The 16,731-nt window shown below is 45.2% G+C and overlaps 1 protein-coding gene across 1 annotated transcript in view; it reads right to left on the reverse strand.

The window, feature by feature from the left end:
• Positions 1-16,731, reverse strand: part of LOC126528880 (cytochrome P450 3A13-like) — a 103,537-nt gene that overhangs the window by 54,531 nt on the left and 32,275 nt on the right. The window contains exon 3 of the mRNA XM_050176472.3: positions 16,280-16,332. Within this exon, the coding sequence (XP_050032429.2) occupies positions 16,280-16,332 (53 nt within the window). The remainder of the gene's footprint in view (positions 1-16,279; positions 16,333-16,731) is intronic.

Consider the following 16,731-nt stretch of genomic DNA (forward strand, 5'->3'; position numbering starts at 1 on the left):
AATATTGATATGTTACACATGAGTCTAAAAAAATTAAGTATTATGGAAGTACGGCTTTTGCAGAACCCTTGTACATAACATTACTAATCCACGTAAGATACAAATTGACATATCGAATTTGTCCGCTTTGAATGGTGTAATGGATGGCGTTTACAGAACCGCGATATCTGTTCTTGATGCAGAGCTATTAATTTGTAAACTTCGTGCTGCTATTTTTTTCGAACTTTCAAATTTTTCTATATATTTTAAACAAAGTTCAGGCCCTAAATTGAAATTCCGCTTCCAACAGACACTAGAATTTAACTTACTCTCTCAAATGCAACAAATTTCGTTAAAAGCGATTCAGGAGTTATCACAGAAAAGCGTTTCTGCGTTTTACATGTATCTGAATAGGCCGCGCCGGAGTAGGGCCCGAGCTAAAGCTTCCTCTCAAACAATTTGCCTAGGGATCAAATACATGAATAATAACTACATTGCCATTGCCAAAGATGCTGCAAACGAATTATTGAACGCTAAGCACTGTCAATACAAGTAAAATATGTATTTTTTCCATAAAAGAATATACTCGTATGTGCCAAAAATTGTGCCCCACATAACTGATGTCAATGCTTTCATGTGTTTTGTCTATTTATTAAGGAAAGAAAATATCACACAAACTTTAGAACTACATCAGTTCGAAGCCAGCAAAGCAGTGCATTCCGCTGATATGAAAAATGTAAAGGCCATGAAATGAACAAGTTGAGACCAAATATATTAATTACACTTTGTCATTCAAGATCCTTGTTTACATTCTTGTACATATGCAATGGCCAGTGAAAAATGTCAATGACGCTGTCATTTGTTCCAGCGTATTACGCAGCAGCAGCTGTCACCGGACGTGTATCGCAATTGCACCGAAATTATAGTCGCAACAGAGCACGTATAAAAAGCAGGAGTTCTGCAGAATACACGAGGGCGAGTCAAATGAAAGTGAGCCAATGCGAATATATGACAAACGGGGTACTATAATTAAAAGTAGCCCCCGTGAGCATTTAGACATTTGTCCCATTGACTAACGAGTCGCGCGATTCCCGTCTCATATAGCTCCTTGGCTTCCTCCTTCAAAACCTCTGCAACTGACTTTCACTTCATCGTCCGAGACGAATCTGGTTCCCTTGAGCTGTTTTTTCGTTTGCCCCAAAATGTGGAAGTTGCAAGGCAACAGGTCTTAGCTGTGTGGCAGATGTTGCAGCGTTTCCCGCTTGAACTTTGCCAGTTTTGTATTAACCCCATCAGCGACGTGGGGACGGGCATTGTCATGGAACAAGATGACCTCATTCGTCAATTTTCCACGTAGCTTGTTCTTGATTGGGGCACACTGCCGATCCGCGTTTCGCAATATCGGAAACAATTGATAGTCTCTCAAGATTTAGCAAATTCTATTAGTAATGGCCCCTGACGATCGAAAAATAAAAGTCAACAACAGCTTTCTGGCAGAAATGATGGCCTTTGCTTTCTTTGGGGGTGGCGAGTTCGAATGTTTCCATTGTAAGCTTTGCCGTCGTGTTTCAGACTCCTAGTAGTGGCATGATGGTTCGTCTCCAATCACAATTGCAGACAAGAAATCGTCACCCTTATTGTGATAGCGGAACAGATGAGTAAAGGCAACGCCGATTTTCTCCGTATTCTGGCGGTAGTTCAATATCTTGCGCATCCACTGCGCGCCCAAGAGCCGATAACCGAGATGTTCATGAATTATGGCGTGAACCAAACCGTGACTGATGTTCACACGCTTAGCAGTTCATCGATGCTTATCCTCCGTTCTTGTCTTATCAGCTCATCAACCTTTGCAATTTTGTTAGGGGTGATTGCACGATGGCTTTGGCCCGGTCTGGGATCGTCCTTGCAACTTTCAGGTTCTTTTTTAAACCGTTTGTTCCAACGCTTCACAGTGGCCAATGAAATGCAATGTTCCATGTACACGGCAGACATACGGCGACTAATTTCTTTTTGAGAAACACCTTCAGCTGTCATAAACCTCACGGCACCACGCTGCTCAACTTCTGGAACGTCCATTACGGCACGCAACCATGTACAACCCAGTGTATGAGAGCATTAAAGAACATTTATCCTCACACCAGCGTGTCACTTTTGTAAATGAGAGATCCCTGTGTGCTACGCGCAGGCCTTGCAGATAATCAACAGAACCATAATTGCGCGCGGTGGGTAGGCTCACTTTCATTTGACTCGCCCTCGTACATTAGAAATGCGAAGATACAATGGAATATACAAATGGGAAGAAACAGCTTGATAAAGGGCAAAAAAGTGCCACTGGAAACAAAGTTCACTGCACGTATACACAAAACCTCGCAACAAGATATTTAAGCATACGTATAAATAAGTCTCTAATAAATCTACGTATCTAAGAAAAAGTCACGGTATATAATGCGTCAAACAAGGCAAATAAACATGTTGCGCAATGACAGATTCACAGAATCCTAGATCCTGGCCCCATTCCATCCACTCCATCCGATGTATCGCGCGCGACGGAAGGCGGCGCGCTTGCTCCTAACTTTTCTCCCTTGCGCACACAAGACAGCCACCATCGTCGGCTCACCCATTCCCCCTCACCCCCCACATGCTTTCACTCGCACATACAGCATGCGGTGCACGGTCACGATGTTATCGCCCTTACAATTTATACGGAACATGAGGGCGACGGCGACGGTAGGAATGCGCCTAGAGTCTCCATATAATTGCTATTGCAATAATATAATAAGAGTATCCGCAGCTGAAGCGTCCCATGGCCCATTACTTTCCGCAAAATAAGTAACAAAATAGAACTTTCACCACGCGACAATTCGCTGCACCGCAACAATGCTTCTTTTTTCCTTTTGTGAAGCGGGGGCACCGTAAAAAAAAACGCAAAGTATGTTGGTCACAATCGAATGCTTACTTTGGGCAACTAATATGGCTATTAAAGGAATGTCAACAAAAACACGAGACGCTTGGTCCACAAAGAACCATGCGCATACTGCTCGGTATCCTACACCGGCGAGACAAGACTTTCTGGAGAGGTTGCGCTCAAGCGAACGCGCTGCAATCCGTCGAGCCCCCACAGTGATGGCGGCTAGCGACCATTGTTTCTTTTTCTCGTCTGCTAACCAGAAAGCATCCAAAACTCTGCCAGGCGAAAATGCACTCGGCCAGAGAAAACCGAACGCGCACCGAAGTGCGCTGCTTGATGGACGCGGCAACACGAGAAAAACGCATGCGCTCTGGCTGGCTCTGGCAGCGCGCGGGTAGGGGAGCGAGAACAAAAAAATTTAAAAGGCTCAACGTGTCCTCGCGATAAAAAGTAAAAGTAGAAACAATAAATAAGAACCTAGTTACCTTTGCTGACTTTAGTGTCTTCACTGGATGCTTTGGCGCAGGTGAAAAAAAAATGTTGATATTTTTTTATGTGACATGACGGCACGAATGAACCACCACAACGCTTCGTCTCATCAGGCCTCGCTGCGGGCTTTGTCAACTTGTCGGATAGTGTGTTAATTTGGCTTGTCTCGTTGTATGGCCCGATGTACGACTTTGGAAAAGTCAATGCACCTTTGGCGTCAAATATTTATGGGAGCATTAAACTTACAATGTTCCGCAATTGAAAATCTAAAGCACACGTTTCAGAAATGTCAATGCACCTTTCACATAAAAAGTTTATGAGAACTTTATACCCATAAAGTTTCGCAATTGATATCCACGCGCTCCGTAAATTCCATGATAGAGTGTAGATTCCGCGACCTCCGCGAGATGCCGCGGCGAGCCCGTTCTCCATCAAAACGTCCTTGAAACTTTGTGCTCGGATGGGGCTACTTGCGTTATGTGACTCCCGGTGCATGGGCGTTGCCGCAAAATTCAGCCCGAGTTCGCAATTTTCGCGGTGAAAGGGCTTTTCGAGCGCGAAAAAGACGCTCTACACAAAATCCAGAATTATTTCCGGCGCCGGGGGTTGCTTTGGTAGGCGGTGCATGGACAGCACGAAAAAATTTCGGGGGGGGGGGGCTGAAGCCCCATAAGCCCCCCCTCCCCCTGGCTACGCCCCTGCCCGGCTCTAATGGTAGGTCCTAAACGACGGTGGTTAATAAACACCTCTACAAGTGGCGGAGGTTGCTTCGCCCTACGAAGTCAGCTCTGGAACTTCGACCCGTATCCTACGCATAACCATGACTGAAAACGCATCCCAACAAGCGCCTCCTGAGTCGGTCCTGTGATCTAGTGTGCCTCGCCATCGGGACCTTGCCATTTTCAGCTGCGTGGATGACACCAACGTTGAGGACTGGCTGACGACATATGAAATGGTAAGCGCCCATAACAAATAGGACGATCCCGTCAAACAGAGCAACGTGCTCTTCTATCACGCGGGTGCCGCCAGTCTCTGGTAGAACAACCATGAGACCGAATTTCCGACGTGGTCTTCTTTCAAGACCTCTTGAGAGAATCTGCTTGGTCGCCTTGCTGTGCGCAAGCTGCGAGCGGAATCGCGTCTTCGAGAACGTGCAACGCACCTGCGTGAAACCTTTACCAGCTACATTGAATGTGTACTGGACTTTAGTCAGAAGGTAATGCAACGATGTCTTAGTCCTACAAATTCATTCATGTCTTAAAAGGGATAGAGGACGATGAATTCAACATGATACTTGCAAATAATCCTCAGTCTGTAGAAGACGTAATCACTCTGTGGCAAAGCTACGAGAAGCTACGCAGGCAGCGCTCGTTGACACGTCGCCTTTCTTCGCGGGACGACCTCTTTGCTGGTTTGGCTACCACCTCCGGTCAGTCAGCGCTGCTTGATCAAATGAGAGCGTTCGCTCGGGGGGAAGATGCACGCCAGGTGTCCGTGATATCCTTCGCTCAGCCGCAGCATCTGCAACAGCCTGCATCGAATTTTACGCCTCCGCTACGGCGCGCTATTGAACACGAAATCGTCGAGGTCTTGCCAGACCTGAGCCAACATCTTCTTGCGGCTGTACCACTAACGTACGCTGCCGTCGTTGCGCCGCCGCTACAGGTCCCGGCGGCTGCATCACTCACGCTGAAGTCGTCGCGAGGACCCAGTAAGTCTTCAAGTAAGTATTTCCATACTGCCGACTTCATGCCTTGACGCCGACTGCTGCCCGCCGTGCAATCATGTCAGCAGCCATCTTGTACAACGCGTCCTGTGATATGGATGGGAGCTGCCCCGGCTATCCGGTGGCGTACTCCCGACAACCGGCAAATATGCTTTGTCTGTGGCTATGCCAGTCACGTCGCACGTTTTTGTAATCGTGTGCAGCCGCCTAGGGCCGCAATACCCATGAAAAGCGAGTCCAACCGTCTATATTACGTGCCCCCGTCGGCTATGTCGCCGACATTGCGACCGACCGCAACTACCCGCCATTCACCTTCCCCACTGCGTCGCTCATTGTCGCTGATGCGACCTCGCCCGTACTTCGCTGTGAGAAAAACTAATCGTCGCATTCCAAGAGACAAGGGACGCAACAACGTCGAAGCTTGAAAGTCTTCAACACAGTCCCTCGAACGTAATCGAAGTGTTTGTTGACGGTGTTCGCGCATCTGCACTCGTGGACACTGGAGCCACGATGTGTTATGAACGCTAAGCTTTGCCGCTTACTTCGGAAAGTCCCGACCGCCCCTTTCTTGACTGTCCCTCCACACAGCCAGTGCATATTCACCCTTTGGCAGCATGCACTACTCGTGGTGTCATTTAGGATCTGCACTCGTGGACACTGGAGTCGCCGCATGTGTTATGAACGCTATGCCTTGCCGCTTACTTCCGAAAATCCCGACGCCCCTTTCTGGACGGTCCCTGCGGACGCGAGCATTCTGATGCTGACCCCCTCTCGTGCTCTCCCTTGGCTGACTACAATGCCTGCTGCTCACTATCCAACTTTACCTCTAGCACCACTAACCACTTGCACTCTGCGTCACTAAGCTCAACATTTCGCCAAACGTCGCAATGTACTTCACCGACGCAATTATAAACCCGACGGGCACCAGTGGTTAGTAGTACATTGTAGTCTCCGTTCCTACATATGCGCAGCTTTCCACGCCGATCCACAGTGTGCACACTTGGGAGTTTTCAAAACATATCAATGCTTTCGACAGTGGTACTACTGGCAAACGATATACAGCTACGTTCAGAAGTTAATTCGCTCTTGCCCCCGATTGTCAGCGCCGGAAAAACTTCACCCCTCTTCTCGCCAGCACGTCTGCAACCTTTACCTTGCCCTACCCCGCCATTCGGGCACGTCGTTGTCGATCTCTATAGACCCCTTTCTCTGACATCGGCTGGAAACTGCTGGACCATTGTGGTGGTCGACCACCTCACGCGGAACGCCGGAACTGCCGCCCGCCTGGCAGCTACAGTTGTTGGCTCCTTCTTGCATCATAGATTCTTCCTCCCTCATGAAGCACCCCAGAAACCGCTCAATGTTTGCTAATGTGTTTTCCTGTCCGAAGTAGTTGAAGCCATTCTTAAGGAGTGTCACCTTGTTTGCCGCAGAACTACGACGTGCCATACTCCAACCAGTGGCCTTACAGATCAAACGCTTCAACTTTACGCTCGGCAACATGCTTACAATGTACGTCGCCTCCGACCACACAAATTGGGACGTCATACTGCCCTTCGTAACAAATGCGTGCAACACCGATATTCAAAGCACCACCGGTTTTTCACCCTTTTTCTTACTGCACGGTAGGCACCGGTCGCACACCTTTGAGAAAATTCTACCATACCCACCGAATGCGCCTGAATGTGCATCCAATTATGCCACGGCAAGACATGCTGAAGAGTGCCGCGATCTCACACGGGCTTTTACCTCCCCTGACGAAGAGCGCCAAAGCAGCAATCGCGGTGGCACCACCTCTGCACCCACCTTCCTTACTGGAGCACTTGTGTGGCTTTCCGTTCCTCCCGCTGCACCTGGGATCTCTTCAGAACAACTCCCAAATATGGAGGCCATACGATATCGCCGAACGCGCATCCCCCGTTAACTACATGATCAAATCCTTTGAACCATGTTCGAACATGCGCCATCATGGACGAGACATTGTCAACGACGAACGCCTCAAGGCGTACTATGATCCATTCATAGTGAAGACCTGTTCCACTTCCTGAATATTCCACAATATGTTGCGGTCTACGCTGTCATAGGCTCCTCTAATGACTAAAGAGAGGAAATAAGTTATCATCTAAACGCCTACCCATTCTGAATCCATTCTTAAGTTCTCCCAAGATGCCATTATTCTGTGTCCATGCTTGAAGCTTTAATTTGATCGCTTGCATTGCTACCCTGTATATTACCGATGTAATAGTCAACGGTCTATACGAGTAAATTCTAGCTTTGTCCCCCTTACATTTATAAATTGAATTCATTCTACTTTGTCGCCAACTGTCTGATACTCGTCTATCTTTTAAAGTTTTTCCCACTGATTTCACCAGAGCTTCCTTACTTATTGGTCCTAGTTCATTTTTCAGCCTAACGGGAACCTCGTCTATCCCCGTGGCTGTGCGCTTAGGAATTTTCTCTTCTGCTTTCTTCCAGTTGAAATTTGTCAGCACCAGCTCCTTTTCCCCTTGGGTATCTTTCATACTCATTTTTTCTTCAAATACAACGTCATCATTGGCTTGGAAAGATTGGGCTGTTATTTTTGGGATGTAATTTATTGCCGCTTTTCCTTCCAATCTGTTTTCATCTTCGCCTAGGATATGTTGTTGTATTGCTGTTGACTTCCTGTCTAATAGTTTTATGTGGTCCCAAATATCCGAGGTGCGGGCTTCTTTTTCTCACGTATTTCTGACAACGAACGTTCACTTTCACCTTTTAATTTTGCTTGCAGCAGTATTTGAACCATAGACTTTTTCTCCCGGTATATTTCCCATTTACTGGTTACTTCAACCTGCCGCAACTGCGCCTTCTTTGCCTGCCTGTGCTCTCGAGATGCTTTCTCTCATTCGGCGATCGCTTCTCGTATCTCCCTGTTCCACCAGCTTTTCGGTTTCTTTCTTCCTTTCGAACGAACATGTTGTTTTTCTTTCCGTGATTCCGTCGTTATTACACTTAGAAGCTTACAATATTTCCACTCTTGGGCATTTGCCAAGTTCTTCCTAGACTCTAGTGATTATATTTGCTATTTGTTCAGCGTTCAAATTTCGACTGACCATTTTGTGCTCATTGCTCTTTTTACCAACTACATATCCCAGTTTCAAAATGATATTTATGGTCGCTCCCTATACTGCTATGCCCTTCCTCATCAATGACCATTTCTCTCAACTTATCAATTCCTTCTGTCATCAGCGAGCAATAAATGGTCGATTGCCGGATTCCCGCTTCCCACGTGATCTGCCCTTCACGCTTAGGACCTGTGTTCACTATAACGAGGTTATCTTGCTCCCAAAGGTCTAGAATTGGCTTGCCGCTGTTGTCGGTATAGCCATCTAAATCCTGTATGTGGGCATTCATGTCACCTAATAGGAGAATTTCAGCACCATTCCCGAAACCTTTAATATCAGCGCTAATGCATTCCACTAACTCTTTATTCTTCTCTGTGCAATTATTTCCGGTCCACAAATACGTAACGTCGAGCCAAGTTTTTTTCCACTCATTGTGCCTGATAACCAAATATGCCCTTGACATTTTGAATTTACTCTTTTCCATTTGGCTCCCTGATGGATGAGCATTCCGACTCCCCCTCCCTTTCTTTCCGACTGAGTTCTATTGAACCCTTCCTAAACACAGTTCTCAATACCTCGCGGCTCTGCTGAGTCTCTAAGGTGCGTTTCTGTAACCGCATACACCCCTACTTGTTCTCTGTGTAACTGCTCCTCAATCCCTGCCCACTTTTCGTTTCTTCTGCCGCCCTGCATGTTTATGTAGCCTATTGCATGGCGAGCTCTTTTTTTTGCTTTCCTCCTTTTTCTGTTATCGAAGGCGATGCTCTTCTGAGGTTCGCCTAGGGAACCTTCTTCATTAATACCTACTCTTGCCTCCTGAGCGCCCGTAGGCCCGCTAAAAGGCAACAGCGCGACCACCAAGTCGCCAGCCCACTTCTCGTTCCAGCCTGTAATTGAAGTGGATCCCGTCTCGTTTAAAACCACCACAACTTCTCACTTCCCAGTTTACTTCGTCAACCTCGAAGCCTTTCTCTCGGCTCATTTTCCATATTGCCTCATTAGCAGCCATTACGGCTCTTTGTACGTGACTGTCACGTACAGGCACCTCCGGCACCGTGCACACCACGATCTGCACCTGAGCGGATAGCTCGTGCAAGTCGTCCACCCCCTTCGCCAAGCGCTGGGCTAGTCCAGTCCATTTCCTGTTTAGGACGTCATTTAGCCCACCTGCTACTATGAGCTTTTCTTTTGCTCGCTCCATGACAGAACTCAGTGTCCGCCCTAGAAATGTCCCCACCGCCACTCTTTTGTCGCCTTTCATCCTCTCCATAATTGCTTTTGAGCACCCAGCCAGGTTTGAGTCGCCAGTGATTATCACCCCTTCACTCCCTCCTACCTCGCCCTGCTTCCCTTTGTCCGTATTCGCGTGATTCGGACTCGACAAGGGGTATTGTCCCCTGGGCTCCTGCTTTTCCCGCGTGGCGGCCTCAAGGTAGGTGCCGCTATTTCCAGCTAACCCTTCATCACGTTGCATGCATTCCACGTACTTCGCTGAAACTCCTTCGCCTGTCGCGTCGGGGGTCTGCGTTTCATTGTCACGCACATTCTCGTTCACAATGGCGGCCCTGTTCACCTTTTCCTCGGCTGCTTCGTCTCTTTTCAACTACCTTCCGTGCATCACGCTCCCTGTTTAGTTCATTTTGAGCGCTTGCACCTATTGGAGAAGTTCTTCCTGGAAAGCCTCCATTTTCTGCTGCTCTAGTATCGACTCCAGTTAATCGCGCGCCACCCAGTGGCCGCACCGAGAACCAGCCGATCAAAGCTTAAGCTCAAAGGTGAGCGTTGGCCAGACATCTGCCTGGTTCCGGAGAAGTCAATTATAGGGAATAAAAACTAACGAACATTTGTTTTAAAACCCCGACGTTCCGACACCGGACCGGCTCCTTCAGTGCTTAAGGATTAGTTTCTTCCACGCCATCTGAAAAACCTGTGAAGCGTTCCTTCAAGGACTGCTCACGTGCAAATGATGCAGCCATAATAGAACATATGGAAACATGTCTCACCGACTTTAACAACAGTGATCTGATAGCGCTCTGGCACTGTTTTAAAAACATGTGTAAGTTCTGTATTGATACATTTGTGCCTGATAAATACAAACTAGTCCGCAAACAAACACCGTGGATGACACGTGATGTTATCCACATGACGCGCAAGATAAAAAAGGTTAAAGAAAACACTATTACAACCTGATCGAGTTAAAGAAATGAAAGAAAACCTTGCGCGTGCAGTACGCACCTCGAAGGAACACTATTTCGATACAGTACTACCAAACTTCATTGTTGAACAGCACGAAAAGTTCTGGAATTACTTGAATGAGAAAAAGAAGCCAGTAGCACAAATCTGCATCGATGGATCAATCATTACCGATGACAGGGAAATTGCGAGTCACTTCAATTATTACTTTCATAGTGTATTTTCTAATTCTGGCATTAGTTCATCTAAGGACAAAACGTTTCACCAATGTGAAGCTAATTTTATTTCATACCCTGGCTTAGTTTCGATGCTAGTTAACTTAAAAACTAAATATTCTTGCGGTCCTGACAACCTTCCGAACATTCTTTTGAAACATTATGCTGAAACTATTGCAAGGTTCCTTCTTATTATATATATTTCTTGCTTCGTTGCTTGCTGGAAAATTACCGGATGACTGGAGGGTAGGCAGAGTTGTACACGTATTCAAGAAGGGCGACTGTTCATTGTTAGAAAATTGCCGTCCAATATCATTGACATCCTCATGCTGTAAACTAATTGAACATATTGTTGCCAACTAGATTAACGAATTTCTAGATAAACATTCAATACTGTCTAAATTTCAACACGGATTTACAAAAGCTATTCAATAGTTACACACCTTGTCACCGTAATTCGTTCACTCGCCTCATGCCTCGATAAATATGGTCAAATTGATGCTGTATTTCTTGATTTTAGCAAAGTCTTTGATACAGTTAGACATCACAAATTAATACGAAAACTTAGACATCTTGAGCTCCCTGAAATATTAATTGCATTGGTAACAAACTATCTAACAAATCGTTGCCAGTTCGTGGAAATCAATAAGCAACAGTCTGGCTGTCTTCTGGTCACCTGGGGAGTTCCTCAAGGAAGTGTCCTAGGGCCACTGCTCTTTTTACTCTATATAAATGATGTTACTACTTCAATCAATCCCACTTTGCAAATTAGGTTGTTTGCGGATGACTGTGTGCTTTTTAGAGAAATCACTTCAACTAATGATCAAACTGATTTAAATGCTTCTGTAGCTGGCATTATTGATTGGTGCAAAACGTGGGGAATGCGGCTTAACGCTGAAAAGACGGTCTTCGCTTCACTCGTCAGAAAGCTCCACTAACCTTTAGTTACATGTTAGGTTCGTTCCCATTGCAGAAAGAAACAAAATATAAGTATTTGGGCGTCACAATTACTAACAATGTATCATGGAATTTACACATTGATAACATCTCTTCTTCAGCCTTGCTTAAATTATTTTTTTTGTGACATAAACTTAGAAATTCCCCACCTAACGTTAAACTGCTTCCTTATTATTCATTAATTAGACCGAAACTTGAATATGCATGTGTTCTTTGGGACCCGTTTACTAAACAAAATATGAAATGCCTCGAAAGGGTACAGGAAAAAGCCGTGCGATTCATATACTCAAAATTCTCTCGAGATGATCCCCCTCACAAATAATGCGTGATAATGGCATCGAAGTCCTTGAGCAGCGAAGGCAACGATTACGAATTCGATTTCTTTGCATGCTTTTTAATGGAGGCTTATCAATTAATCCTGCATTGTATCTGTCCAGTACAACGTCTAGGCTTACTCCACACCATCATCCGAATTCACTAACACCTTATTTTGTACGGACGGATGTATTCATGTATTCTTTTCTTCCCCGAACTATAACAGACTGGAATAACTCGTTGTTGCCCGTTTCAATTGATTGATTCACTGTACTACTATTGTGCCTTACCCCCACACTTGATTGAATAATGCATTGTATTATTGTTGTGTATTACCACCCTGCTTGGACCTGATCTTGGTCTGCAGTATGAAATAAATAAAAAAAGTGGCGGGAGGCACAGCAGGACTGATATACGTTTCTGGTGCTTTGACAGGCATGCAGACATTTTTCCTATACCTTAAGAGTAAACAGGGAAAAGTGTTGGTCACGAACAACTGATGTTACCTGGCGTCTACTGCATTTGCCAGGATTCCAAAAGGAGCCGCCACCGGTGGTTACTTTTTCTTTCCAAGATGGCTAATGCGGTGATCAAAGATGTCGCAGTGTTTTGCCACAGCACTGCATTCTCTGTTGAGGTGGCGGAGGTCATTCTTGTCTTAACGAATTCTTTCCAGGAAGTTTTCAAGCGAAGCTTGTATTGTCTCTTAAGTGACGTCGTAGTGGTCATGCAAAAAGCCAGTTTCTCCCAGAGCAGAGCAGGTGCGGGAAATGGCGGTTTGACGTGTTGACAGCTTTGCGGGCACCGAAACGTGAGTGATTAGCAAGGATTCCAGCAGCCTAGGCACCCGCTCAGACCACTCGCGCAACCAAACAGAGGCGCTTCGCTTCTACCGGGGAGGGAAAGGGCAGGAAATGGTTTCGCATGCGCGGCGGCGGCTTCGTGTCCGTTCAGTTCAGTCTGCGAAAACAGATGGGCTGGACACGTGTAGTGCGTTCCCCTAAGGAATGGGCAGCGTTTGGCGACTAGCGGCGAGAACTCGCGCGTGAGAGGGTTCCCCCTCGGTGCGCAGATCCAGCCGTTAGTGCCGCCCGAGCCGAGGCAATTCGACAGCAACGAGAAGAGCCCGAGCTGAGGGAGCAGGAGGCCGAAGCAATCCAGCACAGTTAACTGTCGGTCACATAGCCGAGACGAACGCAACGTGTAGGCAGGGCAAGCTTCACTTACCCCCATTTTCCTGTAGAGGAAGGATTGGACGTACTTTTTAGTCTTTCCAATATACGACGTTCGGCTTTAAGTGCAAGTGAGCTCGTACACAATTCTCTGCGCGTTTTCGACAGGAACGCGGTTTGTTTGGACGAGGGAGGAGGCCACCGACCGTAGAGAGAGGCTTGTGACGGAAGTCGACACCTGCCCCTCGCGCCACACAGGCTAAGCTCTCGCTGATAGCTCGACGACGTGGCTCAGAGACACGGCGCCGTGGCCTGGGTGGGACGGTAGCCACCGTTTTCCTTTCCTTCTCTTCCGTATTCAGAGGGCGCGGTTATAAATGCCTTTGTATAACCATTCCTCCAAGGGTCACGAATTCCTGTGTTTTCTTCTTTCTGGAGGTGCAAATTGTTTCAGCTGTCTTCGAGAGGCTTCGGACTACAAAGTACTTCTAGCGGATGAGGTGATTAGAATGAAAGTTAAGATCTGTTCATGTATGTGTCTGTTTTCTGAGTACTGAAAAAGAAAGGATCACTCGTGCTCTTTTCATGAGCGCGTCTAAGAAATTCAGGTTCCCTCCCTTTCTTATATGTATTAGTTAATATAGAGCGACCAAACGTGTCCTAATTCATATTATATCGTTTTCTTCTCTTGGTTGATTGAAGTGAAGTGTTGCCCTGATTCTATTGAAAATAATCTTGGTGAATATTTCAGAAAATACTGAAAGCACGGTAATGGGCAAATAAATCTTCGGTTCTTTAACGTTTCCATTGTTCTGGGCTATTATGATGTTCGCACTGCTCCAGCTCTCTGGTACACCTGAAGTCGTGACGCATAGCTTATAAAGGGTCATGAGGATTTCAAGCATATCTCCTCCATCTTTATAAATAGACTAATATTCCAACTTCTCCAGCCGCTTTTCCGCGCGTGATGAATTGCATGCCTTTCTATGTTCATCGCTAGTTATGCAAGTAGCTTTGTATCCTGTTCTTCACTACTTACAATGGACATAGCATGACTGATTTGGTTAATGTACTGGTCAGTATAGAATCATTTTACTGCCTTTACTTTATCCTCGAAATTTCTGATGGCATTTTCCTGTTTACCCTTGACAGCATACATCTTGTCTTTTCCTATGCCAAGTTTCCTCCTCATTGAATTCACGCTGCGGACCTTTCTTTACTACTTCGTAAACTTTTCGCACGTTAAAATATATATTATCCTTTACTTATTGTTCATTAGTTTTTTTCTGTTAAGCGAATTCTATCTGATCTCGTGAGTTACAGACGTTCAAGCTTTGTAGCTGCTTTATAAGATAATTTGTTACTTGGGAGAGCTTACCTACAGGTTGGCTTGGTTACTTACCTCCCACATCAATTTCTGCTTCACAAATCAGCCTAGTTACCCTTGCATTACCTCTATGTTATCTTCGCCTTTCTGTTCTGAAGCTACATATTTGTTTGCGTGCACCTGGCCTAATTCGTCTGCTTTTTAACGTCAGTGCACCTAGGTTGGCCTATTTCTTCTTGACTAATTTTGCTCTTTCTCTCTACAAATTGAGATGAATCCTAGATCTCACTAACGTAGTGTCTGTCTTTTACCCTACCTAACACTTCTGCATGCTGCACTATGTTTGGACCAGTAGAGAGCGTGATATCCGTGATAATTCTTTATTCTGCATTGGGGCTTCATCATTTCCACTTCCTACATACATTCACTTCAACACAACGTAATCGATATAAACAAAACTATGTCGTCACCAGTGGACGCCGATAGAGATGATGCGCGGGACAATTTTGGTGACTCTGGATTCGCGGCTACACGCATTGTTCCTGCGCAGCATATTTGCACACGTACCGATCACATACTCAATGTATCACCTATTTTCGCAAAAACAGTAAAGTATCAAACTTCCCCCCTTTTCTTATCAATTGAAAAATGGAACGCGTTACTGGAAAGCGTTGTGACCCCCCCTCCAATAAGGGAAACTGCTTCATTCCAGAAAGCCCTACTTGCCCACCTTGAATCAAGAACAGTGTAGTAGTCTGAATGTAAGATCTATAACTGGATTCATTTAAGATTTCCATGTTAGGAGAGTACATAATTATCGATTTGGGTTATGCCAAGCCGAACGTTGCATTGCCGTGATGGTTTTCTCCCTGTCTTTGAACTGTGCGATGTGCCGCTTTTGTGCATGCCTTTCCCTTTTCTGTTGCATGTGATGCAAATTTGGATTGTGTAAATTCGCCCCCCCCCCCTATGTAATGCTCCTAGGAGACCTTAGGGTATGTAAATAAATAAACAAAAAATTCCAAGCACATTTAATACCACTCTTGATCTTCCGGATGCGGGCAATTTTTTGTAGTTTTCATAAGTCATCAAACAGATTGCACGTCAATATTTTCATTGAATGAAATATTTGTAAGAAACATCATGATTCCTTTATTAAATCAAACTCTTCTACCGTGGGTATTCCTGCATCTTTAACAATTATACAAGAACGAAACGCCAAAATACAGCCGCAATGCAATACCCTTCATAGCAGTACCAGTTTCGCCACCCTTATAGGTGCTCAACCTGCCATGCACATTTCTAAAGAATTGCTGTGTGAGAAACTAACACTTCCACATATCGTGATTGCTTCTAATGAGCACAATCAAAAGCAGGATTGTTTTAATAAAGCTAAACTTTTTAACCATTATTATGATTATTTTCGTAACCGTTACGTAAGCACAAAACAGCAATGGTTATCTCGCGGATTAGCTTAATCTGACGGGAGAAGGTTTAGGTGAAACCGGACACCAAACATTTTCGTGTTGAAAACCTTTGTACTACCTATTTTAACGATGGCTAAGTACTGGTAGGGGTACATTTTCTTCTAGCAATTTTAGTATAAAGCTCCATAGTGGCTACAGCAATTGTGAAGCAACAATGATCTCCTGCGGTGAGCTTTCGTCGTGCACAGAGCACAAGAACTGCGACATTTAAAGCATGTACTAGGAGAACGAGAGCACTTACCTAAGCGCTCTCTGTAACCTACTTACATAAGCACGCAGTATTATATTAAACTGTAGTCAATCATCGTTTTCGTTTTTTTTTATTTCTTTACCCAAGAATCAGCACAGCGGCACAAAACACGCTGTTCGTATATTTGTGGATATTACAAACTGAAGGCGTAGCTTACCCCACGACGTCACCGTACTTCTTCGTCCATTCGCTCGACGCTATACCCATGCCCTGAAAGTAGAGTAGCTTTAATCAATGTTGACGGACTCGCGGATACTATGCGAGGCACAAAAGCGTGTTGCGGTGAAATAACTAACTTGTCTTGTTAACTCATACAGGTATTGCTATAAGTTCCTCAATCCATAAAATCGAGAAGGGGATCAGTTTATTCAGTGCCAGCACACACACACACACACACACACACATATATATATATATATATATATATATATATATATATATATATATATATATATATATATATATATATATATATCTATATATATATATCACTATGTGACATCACATGGATTATGTGCAGATAGTCAGACCTGAACACATGCGGCATGACGTGCTGCGCTATCACAAGTCCTTCCCACTGAAATAAAAACGTTTGTTAGCTAACACCTA

Source organism: Dermacentor andersoni, chromosome 8, assembly GCF_023375885.2.
Source record: "Dermacentor andersoni chromosome 8, qqDerAnde1_hic_scaffold, whole genome shotgun sequence".
NCBI lineage: Eukaryota > Metazoa > Arthropoda > Arachnida > Ixodida > Ixodidae > Dermacentor > Dermacentor andersoni.